Raw genomic sequence first — 21,349 nt, 5'->3', positions numbered from 1 at the left:
TGTTCAATAGATACCTTTTAAATCCTTTTGGTACAAAACTTTCACTGTGTCTCTGCTTAGTTTGTGTTTCCCTGATCTGTTCATTGAGAAGAGTGGAGTGCTGAAGTCCCCCACAATTATTGTGTGAGGTGCAATGTATGCCTTTTGCTTTAGTAAAGTTTCTTTTATGAATGTGGTCCCCTTGAATTTGGAGCCTAGATGTTCAGAATCGAGAGTACATCTTGGTAGATTTTTCCTTTGATGAGTATGAAGTGTCCTCCTATAACTTTATTGATGACTTTTGGTTGAAATTCGTTTTTATCCGGTATTAGAATGGCTACTTCCACTTGTTCCTCAGGACCATTTCCTCAGAGATTTTTTTCCAGCACTTTACTCTGAAGTAGTGTTTGTCTTTGAAACTGAGATGGTTTTCCTGTATGCAGCTAAATGCTGGGTCCTGTTTACATATCCCATAAACATATTTTAAAATAATTCCAGTTATCCCCCACCCCCAGTAACCCTTCTTTGTCTCAGGGTCTACAGTGGAATTAATGTCATGTCTAATTATTCTCTAAGAATCTTTTTACTGCTTTCTTTTCAGTATACACTTACCCTGATACAGGTCCAAGGTCCTCTTAGGGAAGAAAGCATTGATTGTACATTTGTTGCCACAGGGGTCTTTCTGCTAGGAAGTCATACCTCCCTTCTCTGTAAACTTGCTCATGTCTGGCAATTGGCTTTGAATATTTTGTAATACAGTCCATAGTTTAATGTATTTGACTTGAAAGTTTTCTGTTTTTAAAGATCAAATGATAGGAGTCAGCAAGCTTATCTGTTTTATTTGTGGTTGTGGTCATTAATTAGCCCGTTCACTATTGTGGATCCATTGGAGTCACAGTTCTGTCACATTGACCATGCTGTTGATTGTGATAACTGAGTCACCATGGACTCAATGATTCTGACCCCTCAACATTTGCAAGTTCTCATTCCCAATATTGTGCTATTCAGAGATGGGGACCTTTGGGAAATTATTAGACTATGAGGGTGGATCTTTCACCCACATAATTAGTGTCCTTCTTGGAGAAGCTCAGAGGCTTTATTTGAAGACCATTTTTCCACATCAGCAGATCTGCTTTTCACCAAAAGTCACAGAGAGGGGAGGATTGTTTCCTGAAGCTGTGGAGCCTGACTCCTGTCCAGCCATGCCATGGGCTGAATCCCTGCTCTATTATGGAATTTAGTTCTACAGTCCACATGGATCTGCTCTGGAGTTGGGGCTGTGGCTTTTCTGGGTTAAAGGGAAAGGAATATCATGTTGTATATATTGCCCACCTCATGTTCCTCTCCCAACTTCATCTTTCTCTTCTTCCTCCTTTGTCGTGCAGTTAGTCCAATTAGAGCTGTCTGTCTGCATGTGGTACAAGGCTCCCACTGGAGTCTGTTCCAAATTTCTTATTGTTTGCATGGTTTTAATAAAATGTCAGTACTTGTATTTTTAAATTTTGCTGCCACCATGTGGTAATCTAGACACATACATGTCTAGAACTTTGTTTAGCTATCATCTAATTATTATCTATCTACAGAAACGATTCAGGAGAAAATTACATATATATTCACTATATATTGTATATCATATTATATATTATGTATTTTATTATGTATTATACATTATAGTATGCATTATTCCTTATATATTATTTGTTATATTTTGATGGCAGAAATACATTTACTGTACTATACTTTTTTTTTTTTTTTGGTTTTTCGAGACAGGGTTTCTCTGTGTAGCCCTGGCTGTCCTGGAACTCACTCTGTAGACCAGGCTGGCCTCGAATTCAGAAATTCACCTGCCCCGGCCTCCCAAGTGCTGGGATTAAAGGCATGCACCACTATGCCAGGCTTGTACTAGACTTTTAACTATTATATTGAAGTATATGCCTACCTCTAACAAAAGGAAAATCCACTGTAAAACTTGACTCCTTACTGTACTGGGGAAGTGGGGGCAGAAGGTTTCAGCTTCTTTAGGGCAGAACAGGAACAAACATGCACACATTAAATAACAAACAATAGCACACAGAATATGAGAAATGTTTCCAGCAGTGTCTTCTGTCTCTCATAATAGTATTTGTGCTTTTATATCCCACTAATCTGTACCTAACTTAATTTGAATAGTCTCCCATTCTTAATTACACTTAAAAATAAGATATGCCCCACCTAAGGATCCATCCTATCTGCCTTGAACTGAGCCAGGGGACCACAGTAGAAGAGTTAGGAGGACTGAAGAAGCACAAAGGGATTGCTATCCCATAGTAAAAACAATATCAACTAACTGGACCACCCAGAGTTCCCAGGGAGTAAACCCCCAATCAAAGAGTATACATAGTATGCATAGGAAGCTGGACCTACTCTTCAGAAATATTCCAGTGTTAAAATCTCTTAGGAGACTTTCATTTTGTCCTAGAACTTATTGTATTAGGTGAAAAAATTTTGTATTTCCCCAAAACTCAAATAAAAAATGTTGTAAAGAAGTTGAATACATTTATAACCAGTCTTCCAAAGATTCCATGAGACAGATCTGTTTTAACTGTCCCACCACATCTCTGTTCACCATTAGTTGCCTTCCAAAACCACACATGATTACAGGGCTATGATAAAGACCCTCAGTTGCCCTCCAAAACCACACGTGATTATACAGTTATGATAAAGACCCTCGATGAATGAGCCTCAACTCATTTCCCCAGACTCAAAGTGGAATGAATAAACACTATCATCTTGCTTCTCCTAGGACAACCTTTTCTTTCCTGGAGCATGTGTCTGTCACAATGGAAAGTTTCATTTTGATTGATTGATTGACCCTCTTTCTTTAGGTTCTGGTTTGAGGGCGCATTGAGGCCACAGGACACAATAAACCAAAGCAAAATAAGTCAAGTTTTTACATCATAGTCACCAAAGAAAAACAGTAAGCCAGTAAGGATCAGCCAGGTGTAGCCTTGTGAGGACAACATTCAGCTCTTAAAATCCCCATCACCTCTGAAAGGTCACATTAACAACTAGGGCTTGTATAGCTAGATACTTGTGTTCAAGGTTTGGCCCTCAGCCTGTGGTGCTATTGGGAGTTGGTGGAACTTTTAAAAGGGCTGTCCAAGGGAAAAGATAAGTCACAGAGGGGATTATGGAACTCTTCCCTCTCCTTTTTCTCTCTATTGAATTCCTGTCCTTAAGTGAGTGGATTCCAGCCCTGTGACATGTTGCTGTGCCAGAGGCTCCAGAATTACAGGCTAATGAACTGATCTCATTTGAATCTCAAATATCTCCATAGGCTCATGTGTGTAAACAACCTGGACATCAGCTGATGGTTCTCTGGTCCAGGAAACACAGATCATCATGGTGGAGCAGCATAGTGGATAGGAATGTTTATGTTCAAGGATGTAAAAGCTTGGGAAATGGATTCCTCACACTTCATAGATCAAGAGGCAAACAGAACTTGGCTGGGCTAGAATTCATAAGCTTCACCCCTATTGGACCTAGGACCCAAATTGCAAAATATGTTACATCCTTGAAGAACAGCACCAGCTTGGGCCAAACCACTGCTCAAACACCTGCCCACTCGGGATGTTTTGCCTTCAATCACTATACCCTCCATTAGATAACTTCATAAATTTATCATTGAAGTCTTCAACATGACACCCCACTGGTGAGTCAGGAGAGCCATTTTCCTGGCACTAAAAGCCTCTCTTTTTTTCTTTGTAAAAAGTGGTTTATCTGAATGTGTTATACACAGCACTGTCCCCTTGTGTGAGAAATGATTTTCTTATGGAGGTAATGTTGCCACAGTGTTAAGCTTCATGTTTGGAGCTCTGTCTTCTTGAAGCAGTTGTAAAGTGTTCCCATGTTCACAATGCATGCTCTCCTGTTTAAATGTCATTGCTGTGACCACAAATGTGGGGCTATTTGGCAAAACACTAACTGAACGTGGAGTAAATTTTGATTAAGTTAAGAAATAATGACAGACAGAGACTCTCGAGAACTAGGCATTTATTAACCAAGCTCATTCAGTATTTGTATTTCAGAGACAAACAAAAATGATCATCTTGAAGGTTCCTGGGTCTGGGGATTACAGCAATGTCTTCTCCACAGATAGGAGTTTCAAACATTTTGTTTGTCTGTATATGGGAATAGAAGAAAACAACACATATGATGGGTAAAATCTAACTGGGCACAGACAGCAGGGGTCTCTGCAGGAAAGCAAACTGGCAGTGGTGGAGAATGGTTTCCTTCAGTTTTCTACTATAAGCTACAATACACCTTGGTAAGGAAGTTGGACGAGTCTTCTGGGGTTGGAATGCCAATCCAAAGGTGCACATTTCCGCATTTCCAATCAGTGAGAATTGTCTGAGCTCATCTCACAAAAGTTTGGCTTAGTGTTGAGGGTAAGGAGGTCAGAGAAAGGCTTGGGGTAGGAGTGCTGGGTGCTCACCTGAGCTGCAGGGGCTGCTGTATTCAGCAAAAGCCACTTCATCTGAAAGACATGGGATTCAACCTTGAGAATGGGAGTTGTTGAGAGAGGAGTTTGTGGAGGGTGGTGTGTTAGGACTGACCACTTTCCTCAATCAGGACCTGGATGATTGCTGAAAAGTCATCTCTCTGGGGACATCAGACAAACCAAACAAGGGAATTTCTTCCCTTGAAGCTTCTGGTTAATACTTTTACCCTGGGCCAGCAAGATGGCTAAGTGGTCAAAAGTGCTTGCTGACATGCCTTATGATCTTAGTGAGTTCAGTCTTCAGGATCCACATGGCAAAAGGAGAGAACACATTTACTCCAATGTTCCTTGGACCTCCACAGGCACTGTAGTGTGCCAGCCTCTCAGAAAATAAAGAAACAAACATATAACAATACTGGAATCATTTACCCTGTGGAGAAAATGAAAGTGTGCTTCTACACTTCAGTGTTTTAGTAGAGTAGCAGCTGGGATCCTTGTACACATACATCCTTTCAGATTCTGTGCTATGTTTCTGGTTTTCCTTCAATATTTCTTGAATTATTCCAATCTGAAATATTTGGTATATCTCTTCACTTGATAGGAAATGCCCCATTTAATTTCCCAGCTCTGGCTTTGCTCTATATCTTTGATCACCATTGTGCACACAGACTACAATTTTCTCTCACCTTATTATCTTTCTGTAATTATTTGTACAATTCTTCATCTTCCCATTGCTTTGTTCATAGGAAGATTTCTGTGTCTTTCAACCTAGAGACCCTATTTTGTAAAATGTTTGGTCCCTTGGGCTATGTGGACATGTTTGATCCCATATGAATGCTTGGACAAACAGAAACAAGGCCTCAGTAGATGAATAAACTTATATTTGATAAATGGTTGTCTGACCTACATAATAGGTCAGTGTTAGAAATACAATGGCTTTTAACAGTGGGTATTATTCCATATTCGGGTAATGTCAGCATTTGGGAGGCTGAATCAAGAGGACTGAGAATTTTGGCCAGCATGGTCTACATAGTGAGGAACTGTAAACTAAACACAACCACACGGGTCCATCACAATTTCTTGCTCACCTGTCTCATAGTAGTCATAGACTTTCACGATGGCAGGCTGCAGGTTCCTTACTGGGATGTCTTGTTGAATGATGAAGGAGAAGGCCAGTGTCTGATTGGTCACCTGGGAAAGAGAGGAAAATATTCCAGACTCACAAGAGGGACCAGTGTTTTTCTTCAGTTTTGTACCAGATAGCAGTTAACCTCACAGTCAANGTCTTCAGTAACTGCCCACCTATGTGGATGGTTATATGGTGGTATGGACTTCAAACTGGAGACTGGAGAAACTGAAGTAGAGGCTCCTGGGTGTATAAGAAGCTTTTCCAGTTTATTAAACCATTCCAAAAATCCATATTCCTCCTTAATGTATGAGATTTGACTTTGTCCATTTTAAGGGAGTTAAACCCTTTGACTTGCTGACTTGAGACCCCATGCGATGTCCCAGGAAAGCCATCAAGGAAGAAAGAAGATTTAAAGATTTTTATTTTTTTATTATTATTATTGTTATTATTAGTAGTATGTGTGTGAGTGTGTGTGTGTGTGTGTGTGTGTGTGTGTGTGTGTGTGTGTGTGTGTGTATACTGATGGATCATAGAACAAGGAATCAGATCCTCTGGAACTGGAGTTACATGCAGTTGTGAGTTGGCATGGATTCTGGGAACTGAATTCTGGTCTTCTGCAAGAGCAGTTTATGCCCTTAACTGCTGATTCATGTCTCCAGATCAGAGAAAAGGAATTCAGATTATCATGTAGTCTGAGGTAATGAGCCTCTAATTCTGAAGGATTCATTTAGAATTGCTTCTCTCCTGCTATTTGCTTCCCACATAGACTCACCAAGAGAGACACCTCACCCAGGCATGTATAGGAAGGCAGGAAGGACCCTCACCTGACCCACATAGATCAAGGACTGTCAACCTCAACATGTCTAGGGAGGCAGAAAGACATTGTACCTGATCCAAATATAGTAAGACATTGTTGTTGCTCACTTCTGTTCTGCTCACATGCTCTAATCTTTCAAGCTGAAAATGAGAGAAAAACCCCATGTTACTGCAAAAGTAAAGGCCTTGGGGGTCAGAGGGGTTGGGAGGCAAATGAAATGGGATTGAAGGTGATAGAAAGTTGATGCTATTGAATTCATTTAAGTGAATGGGAAGAAACTTTTCCAGTAAGAATGAAAATATATCCTGAAAATTGTGAATGCTACTCTACTAAAGGTCCAACTGAATATGTTCTTATGTAGTAGTAGTTATTTTTGACTTTATTTGAGCATGAAAATAGTTACCCATTTGTTAGTACTTATCCAATATTCTCTGTGCTCTTCTATCGACCTTAGCTTGTTGTTAATTTTCATAATTCTTCAAACATCTAAAACTACACCTTACAATTCTGGCATTCAATAATATTTTCCCCTTAATAAATATTGACCAGGATCATTACATTTTAAATGTTACTGTTAGCTAGATGGTGGACCCAATGAACTCAGAGACCTTTCTTATGTTTCTTGTGCTGGCTGCTATCACAATCCATACCTATATCAGAAATTTAACAACATCCAAGTGTGTTAAATTAGTGCTAACATTGCTTTGTCATGTGTTAATATAATTATGATGGTGTTGGCACGTTCCTAGTCTGCGGATATAGAGAATCCAACATCTCATTTCTGTTTACCTTTTTCACTGTTGGTTTCAATGGGATGAAACCAGATACCATCTTCACATCAGTAATTACCATGTTGGAGGCTGGACGACTGCCTGTGTAACTAGAGACCAAAGAAATGGACAGAAGGAGTCATTTTAACAGTTTGAACTTTGCCTACTTTAAGGTCCAGCTGATATAGCCTGTGTGATTTTTCCATATTTTATAATACATGATCTTTATTGTCAACACAAATAGGCTGCATAACAATATCATCTGGAGAGTGCATTAAAATGGCTGTGTCTACCAAGCATGCTGACTCACCAGCAGTCTGTTTAGCCAGTAAGAGACCTCATATCTAAAAGAAGTATGTATGGAAACTGAGGGCTGATGGCTGACATTGTCCTTTGTCATACACACATGTGCTGGCACACATACTCCCCCCACACACTCAAACACACACACTTATACATACATACACACACACACACACACACACTTGTGTATGTATGATGATAAGTCATGCTGTGTATGTATTCTTTCCATCCAAGATCCCTTTGATTTTTGCAGTTAGACCCTGTTGCTGGTTATATTTTACACAAAGATTTTCACATGTGCCAGAAGAACTGAATATCTTTTTTCTCCTAGAAAATGGAATCTTAAAAGACCAGAAAGGCTATTCTTTTTTGGTGAAGAAGAATAACGTATGTAAGATCTCTTGGAAAAGAATAATATATTATTTTATTATGATAGATGGCAAGAAAGGAACCCTAAAAGTAGACCAATCAGTAATTATAAATCTACAATTCTTCATTGTTCACTTTGTTGAAGTCCAGTATTCTTAATTATTTTTTTACAGATAAAACAAAATGAAAACAAAGTGACTCACTTTAGATTTCTTTGAACATGTTACATGAAGAGTTCTAGAAAGACAGCCTTATAGTAGCTGAGAGACAGAAACAGATGGTCATACAGAGACAGAGGCAGAGGTTCACACAGACACAGAGACACATGCCTATCTCATACCTGATTTCTAGTGAGATCTGGAAGCTGTTGTGGCCTTTGGGGTTATCACAAGTTAGAGGTACTGTCTGTACCCGTAGATCAAATGCAGACTGCAGCTTCTCCAAGTACATGTTGTATCTCAGCATGGTCTGACGAGTAGTGAACAGAAATACTTCACCTCCATTGCACTGTGTCCTTGGATCAATTTTTCTCAATTTGAGCATAATACATGTAGGTAGGCAAAGTCAGACTCTCCATTTTGGGGAAGGAGTCTCACAGCTGCATACCCACAACTTCCCAGCATCTTACCTGAGCATACACACATCCGTGCCCTGCCACACTGATGGTATAATCCCCAGGAATGTCTGGTAATGAGACCTGCTGCAGTAACAGGCGATTACTGTTCTCCACTTGGAACTTTTGAGAAAATGACCCTGAAGATTGGATGGTCACCAAAGCAGTTTTCTGGCTTCTGGAAAAAGTCATTGCTCCATATTTGGACAGAGCATCAAGGGCCACCACAGTGTCCTGATGGGAATGAATAAAAAGATTGAGGGTAGCATCCGTTTGGAAGGTCTTGAGCTCTTCCTAAAGTTTGTTCTAGCTGTCACAAGCTGTCACAGATTTTGTCTTTAGTTATTTGAGTTCTAGACTTTATTTCAGGCTTTAATATAGAATACATACATTTGACAGTCAAAAACATTCATATAGTTTTCCTCCTTGGACTACTGTAGCCATCAAAAAATATAAATACAAACTAGGTTTTCTCCTGGCATTTATTGTTTTTCTTCCTTTGTCCCTGGTTCCCTTGTTTATACCCCCATGATCCTAGAAAATCACAACCCTGCTCTCCTCAATAAACTTGCTTTCATCCTTGCTGAACCATCAGGACAAACAAACAGCATGGCAAAGTGCCTGTTCTGATTCAGTCTTATTAAACAGGAAAATCTATGATTTCATCTTGTGTTCCACTGCCTTGCTCCTCAGTTGCATTCTCTGGGGAAGTGAACTTCAAGCTCCAGAAAGGATCTCTGTCACATGATCCTTCCCTATCTGGAGAGCTCCAGGTGCTACCCTGAGAACAGAGCCCAACCAGGGAGCAGAAACGTGCAGTGAGGGTTTTACTGTCACAACAGGGACAGACTATTTAAAGGAAAGAGGGAAAGAACTGAACTGCAAAGCATGGTGGGTATGATCACGTAAGTTTTCTTTTCATATGTTGTACTTCCTCTTTAGAGGACTTTGCCATCTTGCTATATTTCTTTGAAGATTAATTCTGTCATATATATGCCCAGAATACCTGGAACATAAATTATAGTTATTATGATAGATGCATATTTCCAGGGATGGGACATACTGCTTCTTGAGGGTTCTACTGACTACATGATAAAGAGAATACTTTACAGTCCTGGTTGTTTCCAAGTAACAAGAGGTAAAGCAGGGCATCAGGACCTCCGGCTGGCTTTGAGAAAGCCTGAGGGTGATCTGTCCTTAGATAAGATTAGGAGAGTCTGTCAGGAGAAGGCAAATAACTGTACCTAAGGTCAGTAAGGAAACAGACATGTGGGTTTGGCCTTAAGTCTCCACATACTGTTCTAGGGCACAGGAGCTATGTCTAGGTTTGTGGATAGTCCAGGATATTTGTCATTGGTTTATTTTAAGGATCGGATCTGGGTTAGAAGTTCTCAACAATATCAGACTGTTTCACTAACCATGGAATGCAGAGAACTCCTGTGGCTGGGAACAGGAACTATGGCAGTTTGTTATGGGATATATCATCCATCACTTCCTACCAACAGAAAACAGCCTATAATATCATTTCCTTGTTTTTCTCTCCTCTTCACTTCTTTACTGTGTCTTATGTTCAAATCTCATAACCCTATTTGGACTCTGAAGGAAACCCACCAACCTGTGTGGAGGAGAAGCCACCATTGGAATTCTGCTGCTTTGTGAGCCACATGATGGTGCTCATTGACAGAGTCAGATCCTCATGGGATGGAGCTGGCTGGGCAGTGAGGCGAGCCAGGACCACATAGGCATTCATCTCTACCTCAGCAGAGGAAGCCTGGGGTTTGTACAATTGGTGTTCAGATTTCCCGGGTTTCTGAGGCCTTTCCCAATGGATGGAGTTGTCTTAGGGTAAAAATAGAGAAATTATTAAAAGTCTGAGTGGTCAATGACTGCAAGTCTATTTGTAGTAAGAAGGAACTATAAAAGGTTGTAGAAGGTTTCAAAAATTTTACTCACAGTATGTCCAGATTTGCTAATCCTCAGTAAAAATTTCCAAATAGTGTGATGGGTTGTGATTGAGAAAGCCCATAAACAGAAATTTGTAAGTTATTAACTAAACTACTCCTCCATGGTGCTCTAGCAGAGCTGCTGAGGAGACAATGGCAGACATGATTCTTTTACTCATTAGTTCCCTCACATCCAACAAAATGTTATTTGTTCAGTGTTCAAACCAAATGATTTAGTAAAGTTTCCCAGTGGGTTTAGAGTTGCAATTGAAATATCAAAACCTCAATGCATCTTTCCTCTTTGTGTTCTTCGTAGTCTTTACTGCTTCTGGTAGGTATATCCTTAGCAGAAAAAAAATGCTAAGATGTAACTACATTCCCCTTTGTAACCTAGTTTGACCTGTGTGCATTCTACTATGATAGTATATTTGCTCATTTTGATCACAACTGCCAGAAAATACCAAACAGAAGGCTATTGTATAGAAGGAAGACATTTCTTAATGCTGCAGTCCAAGGAGAAACCTCAGTGTTCCACAGAGTTGGGACTAACAGTTCTTTCCATGCTCCATCAGCTCACCTGTTTTTCTTCATGAGAGCTAAATAGAGAGGAACTTGAGAACACACATTCTTACCTTCTTTTATAGCTTCCTCATCAAGTGACTTCAGGATTTCATCTCTCTTATCCTGGTTCCCAGCCAGAGCGAAAGCATAGGCCATCAGTGCCTTGGAGTACACCAAGCTGGCATTTCCTCCTTGCTGTATGGTCTTCCAGGAAGACTCCATGCAGCTCAGGGCTTTGGAGACAACAGGATGCTGTTGGCAGAAACAGGAAAATGAGCTATATGGAACAAGTGTCCTAGCAGGTTCCAAGACACATATGGAGGCTTGAGGAGGTTATGCTTTTCAAATCAATCCTCTGTCCCTCTCCTCTCCTCCCCTCCCTACCTCTTCCCCATTCTTTCTCAGTACCTCCCTCACATTCCCCTACTTTTGTCTTCCTACTTCCCTCTCCATCTCTCCTTTCCTTTCTCCTTCCTTCCCTTACTTCCTCTTCTCTCCTACCCTCTCTTTTCACTCCTTTCTTCTCACTTCCTTCCTCCTCCCTCCCTCCCTCCTCCCTGTTCTTTCTTTCTCCTTCCTGCTCCCTCTCTCCCATTTCCTCTCTCTCTCCTTCTTTCCCTCTCCCTCTCTCCCTCTTACCCTTTCCCTTCTTCCATTTCTCCCTTCCCCTCTCTCATCCCTTCCTTTCTCCTTCCCTCCCTCCTTCCCTCCCTCCCTCCCTCCTTCCTATTCTCTCCCTTACCATCATCTCTTCCTTCCCTTCTTCCCTTCTTTATTTCCTATTTTCTTCCTGTCACTGGTTATCTGTCTTCCCTCTCCTCTATGTGTTGGGAGCCATTTATTTTAATAAACTACTTTCCATTTAATATACAGACTAATAGTGCTGTGTTTTTGAGTTGATTTTTGGAACTTATTTAGGATTTCATTGAGCAGGTGGATGCTCATGGATGCTTTCTGAAAAATGCATAGCATTGTAAAAAAAAGGAAGCTGTCACTTGACTTTAGAGAGGATAGAAAGCCTCAAGTTTTTCACCAGTTTGGGATGCTGATACCTACCGTGGCTGGGAGTGAACTTTCCAGAAGGGCCACGGTTATGTAGGCAGACAGGGTCAGTTCATCATCTACTCCCCCCTGCAAACAAGAAGGCGTGAGATCAGTAGAATATACATCAAGCAAACTATCAAAGATGCCTTCCCTGCTCATGGCCAATCCATTCCATATTCAATGGAAGTTCCCATTCATATCCCCATTTTGAAAAAGTATATTCCCAACCTAGAGGCTTATTCCTCCCCATGGGAACTAGTATGGCCTGATTTTAAGGTGTTATTAGGTTACCATTCTTATAAGCAGTTCAGAAAAGATCACCTTCATGGCATTGTTGAATAATGATCCAGAGCTCCTGAAGCAGCCATTGTCCTTCTGCTGCTGGGAGAGCCAGGTAACAGGTTGGGTGATGTGTGATTCATCGATGAAGATGAAGGCTTGAGCTTGGGCAAAAGACTTGAGCACAAAGGCTGTGAGCCTGACAGGGGAGGGAGAGTGGGGAGATGAAGCCTTTGTTCTGAGGCAGTACCTCCAAATATGTTCCAGGGTCCCAGTTCACACTCAGGGCAATCAGTCTAAGGGTCTCTGAGCAGAACAGCTGGACAGTGTCTCTGGTTACTCCAACGTAGTCCTCCATTCCTTGGTCCACTTGGATGGGTGAGCACTAGGTGTGGTTTCAGGTGCTTCCTGATTTTCTTTCTCATTGCTTCTATCTTGTGCCCTCTTGTTTATCTAGCTCACCTGCATGCTATCCTAGACTTTCCCCCACTTCCCATGACTTCTTTTTGCTGATCAAAATAATCTCCTTTCCTAAAAACCCCAGCCATATGTTCTCTGCCTCAAAAATTAGGGCCCTCTTCTTGGTTTATCTCTGGTTTTTTTGCTGGTCTCTTTTTTCTGTGACACCTGCTAGTCATTTGTCTGTGTGATTTATCTAAATAACACAGTGTGTTTGTTTTGTTTTAGGTTTTTAAGTAAGTGGGTAATTAAAAAAAACTATGTATTTATTTATTTTGTTTATATGAGTACACAGCTGCTGTCTTCAGACACACCAGAAGAGGGCATCGGAACCCTTTAGATGGTTATGAGCCACTATGTGGTTGCTGGGATTTGAACTCAGGACCACTGGAAGAACAGTCAGTGCTCTTAGCTATTGAGCCATCTTTCTAGCCCTCAATAATACATTCTCATGTAATGCAAGTTCACATGAAGCATGGTAAGAGCTTTTCGAGTCTCAGATATGAGCATCTCTGGATGCTCAGCAACATGTAGCCAGCCATTTGCTGATGAATGATCTTGGAGATAAATGAAAAAGCCAGCTTCCTGAAGCCAGGAAAGCACATGGTAGAGAGTCAAAGCAGATGAGCCCCTCGGGAATCTTAGTTCTGCAGTTTATGATTTGAGCTACCTCAAACATGTCCCTCTCAGGCCCAGGCACCCGCTAAACTTCCATGAAATAAGACGCATGTATAGCTGACGAGAGGAACAAGAGTTGAACAAGGACTGGCACCAGTGGACTCTTCTTACCAAGTGTTTCCTTCACTCTTGCCATTTTGATCACCGAAGGCACTGTAGGAGCCATCCTGGTGTTTGTAGTTCAGCTCTCTCTGATAACCTGGAATAGAAGGTTTTGGGTATGTTCTGAAGACATGGATACATCAGAGAATATCAAATCTAAAGTCACAGAGGCCCTCACATACCCTGGCTTATAGGACTGACCAAGAACAGTGCTCTGCTCTCCCCTCCAATGCTAAGCCCCTTTCTAGACATTTCTAGCGAGAATATTTACAAGAACAAGGTAGAGTTTCTGAGCCTTACTGACCAGCTCTGAGGAAGCCAAGGGCCTTAGTCTTGATCTTCTGAGTCAGCTGTTGGGTTTCATTCAGATATTTCAGTACATAGATGTTGGGAGCAAAAAGGACCATGTTCTGCTCCCCACAGCCATAGGGCATATGGAGAAGGTTTTGTGTGTTTTTTATGGCTGAACTCAAGATATCACCTGGAAGTGAGAGGCATGACATCAGAATAGTCAATATCTTCAAGACCAAAATAATGTCTTTAATAGAATCCCTTCTCAGTGATGTGAAGGAATTTTATGGGTGATGTGTACTTGAAGCCAGTGGGAACTGAGGGGATACAGATAGAAGAAGGATGTTAAAGGATCAAGTGTAGGAGTTTGGAAGCCACATTTGGAATCATGGTGGGGGCAGAGCAGTGGTAGTGAATATTGTTCCAAGTCCCCCAGGGATGGATTGACTCACCCATCACAGAGAAATGGGCTCTTGCTGAATCTTTCACTACTGTTGATGGGAGGACCAGGGACATTTTTTCTGATAGCTCAGCATCTTAATAAGTAAAACAAAGGGATAGATGATCATCTCTGTTCTCTGCATATCTAAAGATTCCTAAGTTCAGTGTTACCAGAACTACATTCTTCCTTCCCTAGACAAGTGATTTTGAGGTAAATATCACAAATCCATATTTCCTGGTACCACAGGTTTGTCAAGTTCCAAGCATGATCTTTTATCCTCCATTGCCTTGGAGCAAAGCATCTGACCAAAATGGAACATCTGAGCCTTGGGATCTGTGTTCTACTTTTATCAATGCCCGGATTAGTGTTAATAAACACACAAAAAAGTGTTATTGGCTGAATTTTGGTGTAGGTAAATCCTGTGTGTGTGTGTGTGTGTGTGTGTGTGCTTGTGTGTGTGTGAGAACTTTGACATAAGCTAGAATTTCTTGGGAGTGTGGAGCCTTTATTGAGAAAATACATCCCTAACACTGGGCTGTAAGCCAGTCTTGAAGCTTTTCTTTTTTAACAATAGATGTGGTAGGTCGTGGCTCAGTGTACGAATTCTGTTTAGTATAAGAAGGCAAACAGAGCAAGGGCAGTGTAAGCTCAGAAGTTGCACCCCTCCACAGGTTCTGCTTCACTTCCCGTTTCCATATTCCTGCTCTGCCTTCCTCTCATGATAGACTGTGAGCATGTAAGATGGTCAGCTCTCTAAGTTGCTTTAGTCATGGTGTTTTATCTCAAGAATGGAATCCTAAAACCAAGCAGTGTGTGTGTAAACATTCAGTTTGTCAGGATAAGTGAATGGAGAAATCCCGAGCCAGCTTTTGTTCTTCCTGGTCCCCTGAGCTGCATGGGCAGCCCTCTGATCTCTCCATGCAGCTGCCCTGGGTGGCTTTCCTATGGCAGGGATGGTGACTGGATTAGGTTGTAATCTGTAGCTATGAGGGGACACAGAGATGACCAGTGGAAAGAATAGAGCTTTTGTTATCCTATCTTTGGCTTAAAAAAAAAAAAAAAACTACAGTGACCCCCTTCCTGCTCTTTCTTTCATGGAAAACATTTAAAGATTTTTGATATTGTATGGTGATTTTCTTCTACCTGCTGTATTAGGAGTTGCTACATTAGTTTATCTTCATTACAAAAAAAGTTTACTTTATTTGATGTCTTTTGTTAACTTTCATATAATAATGGATTTGACATTAAATTAAATGTAAATTCTTTATTCTTTTGACAAATATGATTTGAGTAAACACTACAAGGACTTGCTAACAGAGGTGGCAGCTTTGGAGTCATTATTGTGAGTCGACAGTCCCTGACTTTATGCTTGTCCCTTATAGGCAACAGTGAGCTTCCTCTTGTGGGATAAGTTGCAATATTTTCTCTGTAATAGTTAGCTTCCAGTGAGCAGTAGAGATAAATGAGCAAGTCATAAAACAACCACTGGAGAAAAATGTCATGCTAAGTACACAACATGATTTAGCTTGGCTTATGTATGAAAATTTACAACCATATAAATCTTTGGTTTTATTTATGCTCTAAACAAAGAACACATATAGTACTTCCCTAGACATTCTCTATATTCCCACCCTTCCCCTGTTTTAAAGAAAATTTCAATTGTGAGCTCATCTCAGTCATTCCCTATCTATACTTTTCTAAGTATTGAGATGAATGAAGAGGCTTCTGTATTCTAAAAATAAAAAAGGCTACAGTGAACCATGAAGTCCCAGGGGAACTATAATCTTGAGAGCTGCTTGGGGTAAGTGGTGATCTTAATTTACAAGACTTAGTTTAGTTAGTGTTTTAGGGGTTATAAGGAGTACAGTATTCTAATTTTCTTGTAGGAACATTGCAAGATCTCTAAGTAGATGACTTAAGTTACTGTCTAATTCCTGTTTTGAAAAGTTCTCACCTGATGCACAGAGCAGTGAGCTGAAGGTATGCTCTTTCTTGATTCCTTCAGGCTTGGACAAAAAGATAGGGAATTAAGACATGAGAAATCGAACACTGAGTATACAAACACCAAATGTGCAAGCACAGTATTGCTGGAGACAGTTTTTGTTTTGTTTTATCTTTTGAGAGACAGATTTACTTGTGAGGCCATGGGGTGGAATGACTTCAGCATGTGAGGATTTGGGCATGCCAGAGCAAAAAGAAGGTAATAGGGAAAGATAATAAAGACAAAGGAGTGAGGCATAATTAGAAGAAAGCAGTATAACTTTAAGAAGATAAACTGGCTTAGATTATCCTCCTTGCCCCCTAAGCTTCAGTTAAAAGACTAGGGAGGCAAAAGAAAACACTACACATATCAGTTTAGAAGCATGAGCTTGCCAGCTATAAACTATCTCAAGGTCATATGATATTATCTTTTATTTTTCATCTAAATATAGTCAACACTGCTCCATTTTCTGGGCTCAGCACACTGCTGATCGGGAAGGTTTACTCACCTCAACTCTCAGGACTTTGACTACTGTGTCCTTTCTCCCAGTTTCAGGAACTGTGGCCACCTCAGAACCACAGGGCTCTGGGGACTGTTGTGCTTCCGCAGTCACAGAGACATTCACATTCCCTGAAACAAACAGTCCAGAGAGCTGAGCTCAGATCTGCCAGGAACCTGGCATCTCCCAAAGCCCCTAGATCTGCAGGGCCTCCTTGGTTCTAGGAGTGGTCCAAGAGCTTGTCTTCTATTTAAGAAGGTGTTAAGTACACTCCAGAAACAGTAATGACTGGGAGCTTCCTCTTGGGGACCCAATGAGAAGAAGTTAACTGAAGAAACCTCCCTACACTCACCTTTTCTGGGCAGAGCTCCCTTACAAAATTTTCACTCACCTAAAGTCTTCGGAGTTACCAGCCAGGATGAGGTGTGCCTCCCATTGGCACTGAGGCAGTAAGAATCTTGGTCGTCTCCCACTGGGACAGCCATGAAATCAGGAGAGGTTTCCAGCTGCACACTCATCTGTGGCCCGACAGGGAAAAATAAACAGCAAAATAAATAAATGTAAAGAAAGAAGTCTCCATGGAAGGACAACATGTTATGCATGAGAGTAGGTAGGCAAAAGAGTCTTACGGGGGATTTGTGTTATAAAGAGAAAAGGAGGGGATGTGTTTGGAAAGCATGCCTAAAATGTCATGTAAGTTGACACAGAAGGCTTGCATAGATTTCATCCACACATGCATATCTAGAATGTTATTTATCTGTCATCTATGTATTATCTACACAAACCATTAAGGGGATAATTGTATATCTGTCTACTTATATTTGTTTTATTTTGATGGCAGAAGCAAATTTACTGTACTAGATTTTTAACTAACATTTTTAAGTATATACCTCCCTCCAATGAAAGAAAAGTTCATTGTAAAACGATCTGTCATTTTATCCTGACAACAACCTCATATATTTATATGGACCATGTCCTTTGATTATATAGAGGCTACATGCAATATCCTCTCTCTGTTACTGCTGTATGTGCTGTTTAAATACTGGCAACATCATCTAATTTTATGTCATGTTCATGCTGTTAAACAACTTTTTGCTGTGTATATGTAGCTAGAGTCTGCAAATTGTTTAAACATTTGGCACCACTTGCTGACCAGTCCAATACAGTCTCTTCCCCCCTTTCTTTCTTCTTTTTATGTAAGTCTTAGTTATAATCTACACACACTAATTGCTCTCTATCCCCCTGGTCATGCTGAATTCAGAAAGGTGTTCACCCGCATGCTTGTAGGGAGGTAGTTCATCACAGTGGCCTTGAGCATGAAGGCTTCTCCACGGACCACAGAGTAGGGCAATGAGAGGTCCACAAAGAAGGGCTGGAAGGCTTGGAGAGGTACTACAGAAGAGAGGCCAAGGCCAGTGTCTCTGGACAGGCAGAGGGCTCCAGCCTTCCATTCAGTGATGGTGTCAGGGACTGTCATTTCCACTTCAGCCACTCCTGAGGAGCTGGGAGAGGGAGAGTGTAAAGCACAGAAAGTGAGCGTATGAATTTATTATCTCTGAGATGGTGACTCTGAGTGTGACAAGACCCCATCCCTTCAGTCCTTCAAAGGAGTGATAGGGAGGGAACAGAGGAACCAGGACTCCAGATGGCAAAATAAAAGGTCTTTCAGTAATCTTGTTTTTCCAACTCAAGTTGTAGACCCATAACATCTCAAACTCCGTATGTTCATGGAAATCTAAACATAGATTTGTAGTTTTCTCTGAATTCTCATCTTCAAAATATCATACAAGAGTTGTATGACTTCTATGGTCTACTCCATGTAGCAGTCCCATAATCTGCCCGATGTAAGACCGCCTCACCTAGTACTCAATACATTTATCCTGAATAGTTTTAACTATCAGGCAGGTATGTGAAATTTTTCTGTGCATTTTCTGGGAGCGATGGAAATATATGCATTTTATACTTGATGGGTTGATATGCTTTGGTTTTCTAAATGACCAATTTCCTTTGTGTATGATAAAAATTAATTAGAGAAATATAAGAAATCAGAAAAATTATGCCCACCTCAAAAAATGAAAATCACTTACTTTACTGTGACTATATCCCAGATCCAGGTTTCAGGAAAATATTTTCGAATGGTCTCGGTAAGTGGATCTTTACGTGGTGGCTCTTTAGGTGGAGGTCTTTTACCTGATACCTTGTCTAAACTCCCATCATTTTCATGGCTAAATGCAAGATCAAATTTCATACGAGGCGCTATGAAGTTACAATGGAAGAAATGAACATAGAACTTGAATTCAATGGAACATAGTGGTGTAGTGTAAATGTAGTTTAATTTTCAGTTTCTTCTTGACTGTTAACCCTATAACAGTGATGCTGGAAATGATGCATTGAATCACTCATTTTGGAGGAGACTGGGTAACATCTTTGTCATAGGTGAAACCTTACCTATAGTAGTTTAACTTGAAAGGACCCACAATGCATATTTTCTTGGGTTGGATATTGGATAGTTAGTGAAAGCCTACAGATATAATGTGCCCCCCCCCTTGGAGGAATGAAGATGCATAATATGATCCTAGGCAACAGAACTTGTGACAATGAGAATCACTCCAGACAAGAGCTGAATGATGTCTACATTATTGGTAGAGATATTCTTGCAATGCTTTTTCTTTCTTATGATCTGTAGCATTAACCTAATGTTTTAATAGGTTTTCAATTTGGATAGCAACTTGGAAAGAGGTACAAACTCTTGGGTTAGAAATAGGAAGTTTATTACTCAGGAATCATAGCATTGGCTTGGGTTTGTACTGGCAAGAAATGCAGGATTTAAAGCTGGTGGTGGAGGGTCTGTACTCTGCATTTTTTCAAGTACAAGTATACACTCTGATTTAGTCAGGGCTTCACCTAAGAATTTCCCAGCTGATTTCTAAGCCTAGAAAATCTTTCCCCATTTTTTAAATTCATATACACACACAAAGATCAATTTCTATAGATCCTTCCCTATGATAGCCACTAACTGTATCCTGACCTTTGTCTTTATATTTGCCTTCAAGAACTAAGTATTTTCTAGTATTTTAAGTTCTTCACCCATTACTTTAACAGCTACAGGGATAGTTGACAAATTATTCCATTGTCTAGAGAAGTCCCAGTGCCTTAGGTCCTCTTGCTTTTAGAAATGTGTGAAGATATTTCTTTTATTATTATTATTATTATTATTATTATTATTATTATTATTATATTAGATATTTTCTTCATTTACATTTCAAATGCTATCTCAAAAGTCCCCTATACCATCCCGCTGCCCTGCTCCCTTACCCACTCATTCCCACTTCATAGCCCTGGCGTTCCCCTGTATGGGGCATATAAAGTTTGCAAGACCAAGGGGCCTCTCTTCCCAATGATGGCCAACTATTCCATCTTCTGTTATATATGCAGCTAGAGACAGGAGCTTTGGGAGTACTGATTAGTTCATATTGTTGTTCAATCCATAGGGTTGCAGCCCCTTTCTGCTCCTTTGGTAATTTCTCTAGCTCCTTTATTGCGGACCCTGTGTTCCATCCTATAGATGACTGTGGGCATTCCCTTCTGTATTTGCCAAGCACTGGCATAGCCTCACAAAAGACAGCTATATCAGGATCCTTTCAGCAAAATCTTGCTGGCCTATGCAATAGTGTGTGACGATATTTCAATTTCCTTTCAAATCATTATGAGGAAAATTAATATTCTCCAGTCAGAATAATGTTTCATTTTATGTTAGTACAGATATAAACATAAAGTGTAGTATTTAGAATATAAATAATGATAAAGATAGTGTTTCATGATTTCAAGTTATATTACAGAGGTATAGCAATAAAACCTGCATGGTAATGGCAAAAAAAAAAAAAAAGGACATCTAGATCAATGGAACATAAAGAAGACCCAAACACACTCATGCAATCACAGGCATCTGATAGCTGTCATAGATGTCAAAACATAGCCCATAGGAAAGACAGCATCTTCAACAAAGGTTTCTAGGGAAACCAGATGCTCACATACAGAAGAATGAATGTAGAACTATATCTATGACTCTACACAATAATCAACTCCTAATGCATCAAGGACCTGAACATGAAACCGCAAACTGCTGGGGGAAGAACCGTAGTCAGCAACCCTACAACATACATGTGTAGGAAAGGACTCTCTGAATGAGACCCATTCACTTAGAAATTAAGGTAAATACTTGACAAATGGAGACCTCACAAAACTGAAATGCTTTTTGCACCACTAGAGAGCAATCAATTGATTGAAGTGGAAGCACAGAGTGTGGGAGAAAATATTTGTTAGCTATACCTGTGATAGAGAATAGATACCCCAACTATATAAAAGACTATAGAAACAAAGAGTCGAGAAAACAAACACCCTGACTTAAAGAATGAGCTGTGGATCTGAAGAGTGGTTTCAAAAGAAATTTAAAAGGTTAAGACACATCTTTTATCAGTGTTTGTTATGCTAGCAATTTGGGAAATGTAGATTAAAGCAACCCAGATTCCATCTCACCCCAGTCAGGATGGCCAAGGTCAGCAAAAGGACTGAGAGCAAGTGCTGGAGAAGACAAGGGGAAAGGGAGCCCT

The 21,349-nt window shown here is 40.4% G+C and overlaps 1 protein-coding gene across 2 annotated transcripts in view; it reads right to left on the bottom strand.

The window, feature by feature from the left end:
* Positions 1-3,989: 3,989 nt before the first annotated feature.
* Positions 3,990-21,349, bottom strand: part of LOC110315882 (murinoglobulin-1) — a 29,037-nt gene continuing 11,677 nt past the window's right edge. Inside the window, exons 10-28 of one of the 2 annotated variants that reach the window (XM_021189818.2) lie at positions 18,827-18,995; positions 18,013-18,241; positions 17,131-17,257; positions 16,749-16,870; positions 16,214-16,265; positions 14,270-14,353; positions 13,831-14,007; positions 13,536-13,623; positions 12,330-12,486; positions 12,021-12,095; positions 11,036-11,216; positions 10,076-10,299; positions 8,476-8,694; positions 8,188-8,315; positions 7,195-7,285; positions 6,477-6,545; positions 5,548-5,650; positions 4,454-4,495; positions 3,990-4,139 (exon numbers count right to left, since the gene is read on the bottom strand). In XM_021189818.2, coding sequence (XP_021045477.2) covers positions 4,123-4,139; positions 4,454-4,495; positions 5,548-5,650; positions 6,477-6,545; positions 7,195-7,285; positions 8,188-8,315; positions 8,476-8,694; positions 10,076-10,299; positions 11,036-11,216; positions 12,021-12,095; positions 12,330-12,486; positions 13,536-13,623; positions 13,831-14,007; positions 14,270-14,353; positions 16,214-16,265; positions 16,749-16,870; positions 17,131-17,257; positions 18,013-18,241; positions 18,827-18,995 — 2,354 coding nt within the window. In that variant the 3' untranslated portion in view covers positions 3,990-4,122. Of the gene's footprint in view, positions 4,140-4,169; positions 4,496-5,547; positions 5,651-6,476; positions 6,546-7,194; positions 7,286-8,187; positions 8,316-8,475; positions 8,695-10,075; positions 10,300-11,035; positions 11,217-12,020; positions 12,096-12,329; positions 12,487-13,535; positions 13,624-13,830; positions 14,008-14,269; positions 14,354-16,213; positions 16,266-16,748; positions 16,871-17,130; positions 17,258-18,012; positions 18,242-18,826; positions 18,996-21,349 lie in introns of those variants that run through there. The other variant, XM_029534796.1, reaches the window with a different exon arrangement.

The sequence above is a fragment of the Mus pahari genome, unplaced genomic scaffold (assembly GCF_900095145.1).
Source record: "Mus pahari unplaced genomic scaffold, PAHARI_EIJ_v1.1 scaffold_8616_1, whole genome shotgun sequence".
NCBI lineage: Eukaryota > Metazoa > Chordata > Mammalia > Rodentia > Muridae > Mus > Mus pahari.
Note: the sequence above shows the minus strand (reverse complement) of the source record. Positions and strands in the feature narration are given on the sequence as shown.